Raw genomic sequence first — 12,930 nt, 5'->3', positions numbered from 1 at the left:
TTCCAAAGCACTTCGTTGACAGCAATGAGGTCGAAAACTTTAGTTCAAATTGCTGCTCATTGGCTATGGAAACAAACGTAGCAAATGACGAGTGGAATTATCTTTACACTGATTTATAGCATTATGCACTCCACAAAGGCCTCCTCACTTAGAGTCTGTTCACTCTAAAGCATGAGGCACTTTCGACCTTGTGTGTGAAACCTCTAAAAACTCCAATTGTATTCTTTCCACTAGAAAAGAGTGTAGAACGTCAAGGGCCTCACACATCGCCTTATAGCAGTTTCTGTATTCTGGACGAGGATTCTGAGCAATCCTTGTCACCTACTGTCCTCTTCGGGATTTGCAACTTTGTTAATCATCTTGTGAAAGCCATCAAGTAGTTTAGTCCTCCTATTATAGTTAATCGGATGAACCTGCTGAGGATCCACACGCAATGTCTTAACGACTCCACCGATCATCCTATCATGTAAAATTCCCCTCTCAAACTATCGCCTCATCTTCAATGACCCTCTAGTCACGTGACCTCAGCTTCAATTACCTTTTTGCAGTGATTCAGTGCAAAATGGAAACGGAATTATTGGCCTTTCGGCCCTGTGTTGCTGTTCCTCTCGATTGGCCTTTTTAGTGAGCCAATCTCTTTCACCAAGGGATTTGCAGTCGAGAGCTATGTCTTGAGTATTGCCTCCTCCGATTGTAATTAATCACACCTTCATTGTCACGCCATGCGCGTAGCGGACACAACACGTATAAAGGATAGAACATCACAGAGTCAACTTCTGCGATACCTACACAAGCATGCACACGCACAATGACGAAAGGTGGGAGAAGGTTGTGAGAGGACTACCAAAGGCCGTCACATTTTCATCGTGAGGTAAAAATAGGTGTGTGCCTGCGCTTTGTGTTGCCATCACATCTGTGGTGGTGCTAGGCTATGCTATATTGTAGCGTCCCTAGACTCCCTGAAGACGAAAGAAGACACAATACTCAAGCAGAATATATATATTCAGCACGGAGAAGGTGTCTGGGCTATTGGCATGGCCCAAAAGGCCAGCCCACCCAGCGAGGTACGAGGGGGCTAATTCAAAGTACAAAAGTGGCGCCTCACCAATACCGAGGGATAAACCACTATCGTATTACAATGTAACGCAGACTTGGATGAACTTCGAATAGCCCGGCGAATAATGATAGGAACAGCCATTCAAACGTGCTCCTGCCGATGCCGCTCCATGAAGGCGTGTCGCAAATATGTTGGTAGAATTTGATACCTTGCAAATAACGTATGACGATATACTTTGTCTGAAAAGGAGGACAGCGTATACGAGTTGTTAACCTGAGCAGTATCAGGAAAGTTTTTGAAGGGAAGCATCAGATTAGTTATCGTTTCATGCAACCAGGCAGACATAAAGATTTAATGCAAGACTTTAAATAGAACATATCAGTGCCAAGAATATCGACTAGTAGTCTTAAGAAACCCTCCACCTACAAGTAGAGTGCATAACTGGCACTTGTCAAGAAGCGGCTATTCGCGGAGAGCAGCGAGATACCTTAACTTCTGCGGGATGGTTAGTCACACACTAGAAGGCATATGTGTGCTACCAGAAAACGCACACAACTTCTGCAACACTTTTGTAACAAATAACAGAGATGTCTTAAAATTTTTCATACAATGAAACAAATGGCTCAACATTTTGAGGTGCTAATGATTGGGTTTACCTCCTCTGACCTAATTTAATCTTCTTTTGTCTAAATGTCAAGTATGGGCTGCAAGAGGACGTTTTCATTTTGAGTTCGTCGTCATGCATGGAAAGAGATTGCAGTGTAGACAATGCCGCATGCAGAAGTAAGTGGAAAGTGTACGTCTTCGGTAGCGTCCTACGTACGCATCGTTGGACAGGTTCGTCAAGATGCCATTGGCCAGGATGGCAGGCAACAGTGGTAGTGCGTGAGATTTCTGTAAACGAGACCGAAGGCATCAAGCTCGAAGCCTCGGGTACTTGTGTCTACTTGTATCAGCAAAAGACTTTATGTGCAATGCGGATTATTGATGGGATGCTCCACCGCCCAGAAGTAGGACGATCGAATTGTTTTAACATATTAAAGGCGGTCGTTTGTACGTCTCTCAGTAATGATCTCACCTTCCATCACCTCTTACGAATTGACATTCAGCCAGGACGTGGAACTCCTATCTTATTCTGGACATCTGAACTATGGTTAACACGCGTGACACATTTTTCCTGTGGCAACAGTGAACCCAATTATTGAAAATTTACGATTTTTGGGAGTTTCCACGGAAGTGCTCTTTTGTCCAGCACAGAAGGATGGAGTAAGGCACTGAAGTAAAAGGACGTTTTGACAAGAAAAACGAAGCATGGACTAACCATTCAGGTTTGGAGATCAATGGACCGCTAATAAGCAAACAAAGCAGGCTGTGTTAGGATGGTTCAGCTAAACCTTTGCAGTCAATAATAATTTGTTGGATTTTGTGTGTAAATGGGGAAGTAAGGACTTTTAATAAAAACCAAATTTATTTTTTATTGCCTGAACTCTAAAAGTCGCGATCTGACCTAGTGGTCCTTTGTATTTTCCTAATAAACTGTCGATGCATGAAAAACTCCATCCATTATTTCAATCCATAGAGGAGCATAATCAAGATGGTTGCTCATTACCAACCTAAGTTTTGAAACCCCTAAGTATTCAGCAACCTTTTATGAAATAGTTTACCCTAGAAGAAAGGCAGGATATAACAAGGCTTTTTATAGGCGCACGACACATCCACACACGTACACATTAAATGGATAGAAATTAGTAAATCCAAATTACAAAAGCTTTGATAATCAATTGAAGGCATGCAATAACCAACACGATGAATGGGTCACAAACACTGAGTGATTAGGCGAAAAATGTTGGCCAACAATTGGAAAAAACTGAGAAGTTCGAATACGAGTGGAAATTTCAGTATCACTCCTCGGTGTTGAGACCGAATGTCTCGTCCGAGTCGAACCAAGACGAAGCGGCAACCGAAGTGGTCACGTGGGCTGCGTTTGTGGTCGCAGTGGGACCTTTTGCACTGCCCAAACGCATTGACGATCGAGTGTTGGTGGGAGGTCCGCGGCCTCTGCTACCAGAGCTAGGCGTCTTCCTAATGTTTGCATTCTTTAAAAAAAGGGTAAAGACGAGGGGAATGAGAAAGATGAGTCTCAGTCATTCCAAAAATATTTGCTTCCATGGAAGCCATCGGCGTCTCATTTGTGTGATATTTGAGTTTACTTGTCTGATCGTGTATGTTTAATCTTACCTGTTCTTTGTCTGTGCAGTCGCACAAAATCGTGTCTTACAGACTGGTTGAGTTTACAATGAAATAGCTGAGAAATGATGTTTTTAATTAACGGAGAATAACACCTGTTTCACTTTTTTGCAGCAAGTGAATAAACCGCCTCAATGCTCGGTGTGGATGGCATACTAGAATAATTTGGAAGCTAACCCGCGAAATTCGGTTGTTCCTTGAGACTCCGGTAACAAAGGTGTCAAATTAAGCTTTTCCTGGCCCGAAATTCGCTATAATCGCCAGCAATAGAGAGAAACTTATTTGAACTGAAATGAAATTGCTGACAATAATTAAGCTGCAACTGAAAATTATGTGCTTTTATACGCCGTGAGTAACAGGGATAGTATCAAGAATATCTATTCTATTGCTAATAACAATGCGCTTCCTTGCCAAAATTAAGTTAAGATTGTTGAAATTACAATCGATAATTCCTTTCCAAAGAAACGAACTATACGCGATTTCTACTTTACACATTACACGCTAGAAATATGGTGGATGCAAAAATTACACCGTATCTTCCTTCCATCCTTACCATAGTGTAAACCTTCCTACGCGTAAGTCTTAGAGAAAAACCTTGATTTTCCTTACAAAAGTAGTAGTAGTGCCTGCGTGAGAAGGATGGTAGTAATTAAGGTATAATGGCTGAGGCTGAGGATGCTCGCATCCACTCATCTACAGGAGACTTTATCCAAGACACGTTAACGGTGTACTTGCATCCATCACCAACGATCTCGACAGTAATGATTAGCAGCCAACAGTCTTAACAGTTATTCCAATTAATAAGCATTCAGCGTTTTGAGCATTTAACCTTGGATTTAATGACTTTCACGTAATTTATTAACTAAATTGCACAAAAGACCGCTCTTCCTCTAGAAACGGTAAATGCAACCATTCTTGAAGATTTGCAACTCCGAAATGTAACACGCACTGTAAAGAAGGGGAAATCAGGACACTACATACGGACTAAGAATACTCAACTAGAAATTATTGCCTTCCCTTACAACCCGGAACTTAAGCTAAGTAAAAGAGCACCCAAGAAACAAAGTAGGGTTCTCTAAGATAAATCTTTCCCTAGATGGGGGAAATTATAAGGACAAATAAATGCAGTCCCTGTTCATTGAAATTCGTCATCTACTTTCGCAAGGATCGTGGTCTCAGTTCAGTCTGCACCTTTCTCTAAGACGTCGAGTCCAAATAGCATACTAAGTTGGACGAATTACATCTCTTGTAACAAATTCCGAATAAACATTCTAACCGCTGTAATAAAAGGGCATGAAACCTACTCGAGTTTGTGGAGTTCCGCGAATATTGGGAGTTCGTGGAGGTGCGGGTTTGAAACACGGTTGTGCCACAACAAGACACGTCTCGCTGTTTGTGTCCACAGTCTTCGACCCCGCCTGCAGCTCGACCTCCAACTCCGGCTCTACCTCGAAACATCCACTTTTAGGGGTTGACTTCTCAGGAGAAATGAGAAGCACTCGTCTGCGTTTGCACTCCGACCCGGGCTGCTTCAGAATGCTCTTGGGCGTCTTTTGTGGTGTCTTTAACAGAACCTACACACATGAGGTAGTTAGAACTCGATTTAGATGTAACTTCCAGCCTACCATACGATTCAATTTCTCAGAGAGGAGCGGTGAACGAGGCGTCTTTTGAACTTCAATCTCAATAGACTTTGGGATTTGTGTTGAGCAGGGAGGCGAGTTATTCATTATGGAGCGTTTGAAATCTGCGAATTCTGCTTCAATGTAACGAAGCCTTTCGATTTCCGCATCTTTTGTGCTCAGAGCTGCGGTCAACTTAGCCTTTTCGTTGTTGAGGTTAGTCAACTCAGCATCGAGGTTTCCTACTTTTTCCTCCATCTCTGACAACAGAACTTTCTAAGTTAGAAAAAATGGACAATCATATAATACAATCAATTTATTTAAAAAATGGGGATTTGCATGTGGGAGAATTATCAAGAATATGTTAATTATGCCGCTGTAATGGGGAAATTAGCTTTATGAAGAAATAGCTGAACTTACCTATGAATGCTTAAGCAAATAGATATTCGGGCATACCTTTTCGTCGGCGTCCTTTTCGAGCTTGGTCATCTTCTGCTTGCTCGCAGTTAATTGTTTCGATAGTTCTTTCTAAAACTCAGCAGCAGGCAAAGTTGGCATCAAAATTAAGTTTTGGAGAAAACGGGCATTTGATTGGGAATGATTATTCTCACCTTCTCCTGCACAGTTTCTTTTAGTTGATCATTGAGTTTCTCCATATGTACTACATTGTCTGTTAGTTTCTTTTCCTAAGGAAAATTCAATGCTGTTAAATATTTTTAGGAAAAGATAGATCCACACTCACTTCATCTGACGAAAATGCATAAACGTTTGGGGAATATGTATCCCATCTGTTCTAATGCCTTTCTCTATTTTAATTCAAATTTATTTCTTAATTTTAATCAGGAATTTCCTGTCTTTATTTTCAAAAAAACCATGTCAGATAACATTTGAACTACTAATTTAAGATAGTGCGAATTCTTAGAATTGTGATTGAATGAGTAATTTTTCCCCCCGAAAATAGCTATCTGTACTTGAACAGTCGGAGTCTACTTGATAGTCCTCGTGAGAAACCTACCGTTGTCAAGTTTATCTGCATAAAATATTAATCTGAATGACATTTGGAGGAATTGTCATCGGTATAATTCTCGTACGACGCCTAGAAGGCTTCTCTTATGGATTAAACAAATTTTAAAAAAATCATTTCCTATCTAAGTTATTAAGGACTATTATTTAAGCTTAAATTTTAAGTCTAAATCACGATTTAGCTCTGAATCTCAGCAGACTTACAGCATTTAAATTGCTCGTAAAATGCCAGAGCTTATTGTTGCTATGATGCTGCTTATAATTGCTATAACTTAAAATTGGTGTTAAATGGACAGTGCAAAACGAGGCGACATCACCATCTAGAAAGAGTTGATTTTTATGAGAACAACATTAAATATTCCTCCAAAAACCCACAATTCGTTTGGAGCTCTTATCCGCCTCCTTCTGAAGAGCATTTAGCATCTCTTTTAAAGAGCCAATCTCTTTCTCCTTCTGCCGCAATACTTTATCCGACTCTTGTTGCTGCTGCTCGACAGCACCAAGCAATTCGGCGCGCACCTCCTCGCAGTGACGCAGAGCAGTGGCGTGCTCGGCTTGTGCGGTATGAAGAGCCTCACGCAACTGCGATACCTCGGCGTCGCGCTGTGCCAAACTGCTCGAGCTAGTGCGCACTTCTTGTCCAGCGCGTGCCGCTGCATTCTCTAACACAAGCACCTGCTGCTCCGCCTCATGTAGTCGCTCTTCCAATCGTACTATTTGATCGTTCTTCAACTATAAAACAAATGTCAACACGAATGCCAACGAAGCCTATCCAGCGTTTAAGTTTCTTAATACCATTGCTAATATCTTAGTTAACACATTGGTTACCAGTGTCACGTATACGTGACAGAGCCCCTTATTTTGTGTCTAGTGTCGCAAATGCGTGACTGATGGGAACAAGTATGTGGTCCATTACGGAGCCAGATACTACGATGTATGAGAAGCAAAATAGAGCTCACTGTAAATGATGGCACTTTAGATTGGCATTTTCACCACCAGAGGTTTGAGGATGATTAGCCACCAAAACTCGAATGACCCAAATTGTCATCAATTTTTTTGAACCAACTCACTTGTCTCTCAGAAGAGAAAAATGAAACCAGTTTAGATAAAGAGCATAATTCTGCATCTACTTCATGTCATTTTAAAATCATAAGGTATTATTTAAAAAAGTTGTCATATTCTGGTAATCATCTCATATCACACAGTTGTGGGAACCCAGCCTCGGATAAGGAAGTCAAGGTGCCATCAGTGTGTTAGACTGTGCCAGTAGTGGTATGCTAATCTGACGTAACAGTGAGTACACTTAGCTCGACGAAATATTTCGGCTTCAAGGGGTTCCAGCCATCTTGCGAATTGCTCGCACTTATGGAGACTATTATAGCCTCTCACATTCTTTAGGCTGTGACTTTATTCATCTAATCTTTACCACTTGCTCATGCATATTTTTATCTGCTTGGGACCTCTTAAATTTTAATCTTTAAATAAAGCTTTGCAATCCTAACAAACTCACACGTTGCCTTCAGTACTGCGTGTCTGTTTTACTACTAAAATGATTATGAATGATACAATCCCTGTTTCATTAGTGAGGAGTGGGCAAGCGCAAAAAATGTTGAAATCAAAAACAAAGTGATTAAAAGCAGTTTGGAATATGCTTGATTTTAAAGGATTGTTTTTGATAGGATTTTCAGACAAAATGAACCACACTTTTCTGAAATGTTTCATCCAAAACAGCACAGCCTTATATCGGGACTGTGAATGTTAATAAAATGCCAGGATTCTTGCACAGACTTTGTAGCAAAACGGATAAAGGTTTTGCGCCTTTACCTGGCAAACTTTAAAGTCTCGCTACGACTTAAACGCCCGTATAATTACTGGCTGATATGGTAGAGTGAAAATAAATATAAGTGTACGACCGCTTTCCTTCCGAACAAACGGGACTGAGTCTTAAACACCCAAATTTCCACTTTTTCAAAATACTTTGACGGCAACTCTAGATGGGCAGAATGACACTTATTTAACATTACAGATCCAGTGGCAGAATATAAATTGCAATTTGAACCTACGCTAATTTTTCAAAGTGTTTTTAATGGCGCTTAATTTCAAATTAAGTATTGCATATTTGCCAAGCTTTTGCTTACAATAAGGACGTACAACAAACATAAGCTTATGATACAGTTTATTACCTATGGATGGGTTAGTGAATATATTTTTACTTCAAAAGCAATGAAAAAAGTTGTGAATTAAAAGTCTATGTGGGACAAAAATGGCGTGTCCGTTGTAATTATTTTGCCAATGAAATGCCAATATATTTTCAAATCGAATTAGCAAATTTAATATGGTGAGTGGTTTTGAGGCCTACGTCATTCCATTCCTGTCACTTATTTTCCAAATAAATGAGAGCCAAAACTCACCTCAATGCACCTACTCATATCCTGATTTCGGCTGTTGAGGTTATTTTGGTCAAATTCAATATTTCGAACTTTCGTGGTCAAATCCTCGATCTCATTCTGCTGATTCGAGGTTAGATTCCTAAAAAGTCCACGCAGATTTTTTACAATAATAAAGTATTTTCTATAGGAAAAAGGTGGTCTCAAAGCTTAACGCATCTTACCTTAGATCCAATATCTCTTTATTTCGAATTTTTTCATTTTCCTGAAGGCAAACTAGCTTTTCCTCAGCTTCGGCACGTAGCCTCTGAGAAAAAGGAAGCATTGGAGAAGCTACTGACATATTTTCCGTACCTTTTCATTGGACAACGATTCTTCTAGATCCTTGTACTTCTCCTCACTTTTATTCAACTCACACCTCAATGTTTCCACTTCCTTCTGTATGTATATAACATAAAACGAAGTGAGTAACAGGTATACAAATACAATTTAATACATGTTTTATTATTGAGTAAAATTATTGTTCCCTTTCCTAGCCATAGTCATGATCACTTTGATAATTGTTTCGATCTACATGAGTTCTCTGTGTTAACAATGTATATTATGATCCTCTTTCTCAACTGCTCTTATATTCCAATCTTACTTTGTGTATTTATAGGCCTCAACTCACAAAGTATCCATCTTTCGTATTCTTAAGAGTTGTAATGAGTCGGTCTTTCTCGGCCGTAATTCTCTCTTGCTCTTCAATATGAAGTAGAAGTTCATTCCCTTTTGTTTTAGCGCACCTCTGAAAATATTTTAAAAAAAAAACACTGAAGCCTAAGAGATTTATGACATCATCTCTGTTGAAAGCAAAGATCCATCGTTTGAGTGGATTTATAGCTTCTTCACCCCTACTTAAAAAGACAAGGCAGCTACATTAAGAATGTGATTATTTTGGCAGACGACAAGCATATAGAATAAATGCACAAATACATATTATACACGTATTGCTTAAGGACTACTGGTTAAGGAATAATTTAATAATTGTGTCTTATATCCTATCAAATATCTTACCAGATCCTCTATAGACTTTGACGAGCTGAAAAGTAAATTCACTAGAAATAATTAAAGAAACTGCATCGTTACTCCTTTCTTGTTCAAGCAACTTTAGCAGTTCGTCTTTTTCATGGACTCTAAAAGGGGTGGGCAATTTGAATTGGAAATTGAATGGAGTGCCTACAAAGCATTGAGGGTTAATATAGCCATATTCAACTTTTCTGTAAGTAGTAGCAATTCCTTTTGTCCAGACCGTACATCCGCCTCATGGATCATACTTTTCTACAACAAAATAGTCGTGTAAGGAATTTTCATTGGAAATTTACGCCTAACGTCACATACCTTATGCAAGTCGTCCTGAAGGAAACGCTTTTCTTCGGTTAATTTTTTAATTTCTCCCTCCATAGACGTAATTTTCTGACCTCTCTTCAGACAATTATTCTCAGAATTTTGCAAAAGTGTGTAGACTCGTGATAGGTCATCAGAGAGTTGACTGCATTTAAACAGGGCCTCCGATAGCTGGCCCTCTTTCTCTCTTTTTGAGGCCTTCACATTTAATAGCTCAATCTGAAATAGAATCCAAAAAACATGTAATATGCTTAATTTTGGCTACGTAGTAAGTTTGCACTAACATTGACACTTTCTATTTCTTTCTCCAACCCAAACTTCATTTGAGACCCAACTTCTAAAAAAAGGTCCATGCTCTCAAGAGTTGTCCGGATTTTCAAAATCTGATTTTTGAGAGTCTCGGCGCATTTTTTGGAAATTAAAGAGATTTCTTCCCTCTCTGAGACGAGTTTTTCAAGCACCGCCGTTAGCTCGCTATTGCGGGTTGACAGGGTATTTTTATCGTGGTTGTGTTTCTCGTTTAGCTGTTCTTGAGTTTCAACTATGTAAAATATTAGCAATCGGCAATTTGGAGTTACCTAGACTGCGATTTTTAGCTCTACTCTCATCTAATTGAATGCTCAGATTCTGGAAATCCTTGAAAGTATTCTCTAGTAAAGCTTCCAGGACCTTTTGAGTCGTCGCTGTTTTGAAGCATGTCTGCATGGCTAGAGAGAAATAAATTGATAACTATTTATAAAAAAGGATGAACGACCTGCAGCAAAGTGCTACAAAGTGCTTTTATGGATGATGAAAATGCACTTTACTCAGAGTTCGAGAAATGTGCTCATAATAAAACCACAATGATAAATTAACAGCGCGTCCAGTAAGGTGATATCATTTTAATATTCACTTATCCAGGAGTAGTTTTTAAAATAATTTTTACAAGAGAGAATGACACTTAAGTCAAATTTGCTTACTTGAAGTGCAGGTTGATTGAACAAATTCAATTTGCGTCTTAATAGCTTCACACAAATCTCGAGTTCCAATTATCCTATGGCATAAATACATAAGATTACAATAAATAAACCACTTTTTTTCTATAGCCTCTCGCTTTTCGACTTCATCCTTTACTTTGAGACTGGCGTTCTCCCTATCCATTTGCAACTCTAAGTTCGACTTTCGAAGGCTGGCCACTAAGGTATTAGCTTCTGCCAACTTTTCTTCCTATTATTAGAGAGAAAAGTAGTTTAATATTCCATTATCTCACGTTCTTATTGAGTTTGGCTATCATTTCGTTCTTCCAATTCTCTAACTTTACAGCCTCATTCTTCAGTTTAACATGCAAAATCGCTAACCTAAAAAACAAAAATCAATTTATAATCTTGCTTTATTTGCAATTATTTCCTTTTCACGAATGATTAAATAGTTAAAGAAAAGTTGATAGAGAAATTGAAATGCAAATAGCTCTTGAGACAGTGGTATCTACATCAAAAGCATATATTTTCCTAGTTTTCAAAATACCTTACAACTCACAGAAAGTATCAGTTTGTGTATGGAAAAATCGTCTATGAGTTAATCGTTAACGATCTAAAATTTTTATTTCCATATAAAGGTTATCAAAAATAGTAATTCAAATTCAATAATAAATTGACTAGGTGGTTAAGTTTCAAGAGTGTATATATTTTAAGGACGAGATTTTTTAGATATGCACGATAATTTACTCAGTTCCAATTCGATAACTCAAAGAAGGCGATAGTTTCATCGAAAAGTAATTACTAAGACCGATGGACTCACTTGTCATATCCGTCGGAATCGCATGCTTCAACTTCTCTGCACTGTCCTTCTTCGTGAGCAGATTGTCTCTGCACATTATTCATTTCTCCCATAGATCGGCACTGGTAGTTGGAATCCTGATTTCCCTCCTCGTTTGTTTGATCAAGACTGATTGTAGACAAATCAAGGCTTGTTCTTGACTCAACAGAATTAAGCCCATTTTTTTCAATATCCGTAATGACATGGGTAACTTTAGGGGAATTCGTGGTATCTGTGTCAGATGGTATATCATGCTCTGTAACTTCAAGTTCTGCGGTACTTGAATTTGACTTAAAAGCAGGTGATCTGCCTAACGTCGATGAATATCGGAAACCCATTGAAGGGGATGCTCGAGACTTCGATTGAAATCGAGATATTGATGGTGAAATGGGTGTAGTTTCGGTTGTGCGGGGATGTCGTGGAGAAATTTCGGGTACCAAAAAATTTGTTTTCCATTTATTTGTACTGGAAGAAGATACTGGTTTCTGCGGCTTCTCAGACGCGCTTTGAATCGGAGAACTTGGCTTTTCAGGCTGAGGCGAGAATATCCCCGAACGTGAGTAAAAGAAGTCAGTTGAATCATCGAGATCACTGGAGCTATTTAAGTCACAAATGGCATCCCACATTACTGTCGGAGCATTAGAAATATTTTTTGTACGCTCCCTCACACTCAGAGCGCCAAAATCCTTTTTCATCTTAGGACTGTCAGCAGAGTGACCAGATGAAGCTTTCTTAAATAAGCTAACGCCAAAGAACTTTGCCATATTTGCTGCCTACAAATCAGAGAAGATCTTTAAAAAACGAACAGAGCATCGTAAACCAAGGAAATTATACTTATTAGCAAACGATCCTAATTTGTTTCAATACACGTAAAGTCTACACTAGTTTGCTTTGATCAAATTTAAAAGCTAATGCTGTAAATCTAAACTGACAAAAGGATATACCATCAAACCATACCCTTCAAAACTTAAACGATATATGTGGGGAAGATATTGGATTAGCATGATCTTCAGTAATATTCAGCTCTAAAAACCTAAATTTGATAGCAAAAAATCATTACGATTTTAGGCAAAAGGTTTAGGCTTAAATTTGGAAAGTCTTAACAATTTGCTGCCTTGAGTAGCATACTTAAATCGCTATTAAAACACAGGAATCAGGGTTCGCACGATGGAACATTTGTATAGAACACAGTATAACTTGAGCGCTTATTTTATTCCTTGTCTGTAAGCTTATTAAGTGGAGGGTTGAATACCTTTGTGGTGCGAAAACAGCAAAATACTTCAACAGTTCAAGAATTTGTAATATCGTGCAAATTTAAACAAACAAATATTTACTCCCATTATGAAAGGCTAAAACCTTTTTATGGTTACTAAGTTAGTTGAAACTAGGCTAGGCATTCATCTAAGTAACAAAT

General features: G+C 38.8%; 1 protein-coding gene across 1 annotated transcript; it reads right to left on the bottom strand. All coding sequences in view use genetic code 11, as the record gives it.

The window, feature by feature from the left end:
* Window positions 1-2,958: 2,958 nt before the first annotated feature.
* On the bottom strand, window positions 2,959-12,280 carry EGR_05587 (hypothetical protein; the record flags this gene model as incomplete). Its single annotated transcript, XM_024494836.1, has 13 exons — window positions 2,959-3,153; window positions 4,609-4,878; window positions 4,930-5,202; window positions 5,383-5,454; window positions 5,538-5,612; window positions 6,325-6,681; window positions 8,361-8,478; window positions 8,561-8,643; window positions 8,691-8,774; window positions 9,717-9,941; window positions 10,836-10,928; window positions 10,972-11,059; window positions 11,499-12,280. 13 exons carry the CDS (start codon window positions 12,278-12,280, stop codon window positions 2,959-2,961), a joined length of 2,715 nt encoding a protein of 904 aa, XP_024350756.1.
* Between the last annotated feature and the right edge of the window lie 650 nt (window positions 12,281-12,930).

Source organism: Echinococcus granulosus (genome assembly GCF_000524195.1).
Source record: "Echinococcus granulosus chromosome Unknown EG_S00042, whole genome shotgun sequence".
Lineage (NCBI taxonomy): Eukaryota > Metazoa > Platyhelminthes > Cestoda > Cyclophyllidea > Taeniidae > Echinococcus > Echinococcus granulosus.
Note: the sequence above shows the minus strand (reverse complement) of the source record. Positions and strands in the feature narration are given on the sequence as shown.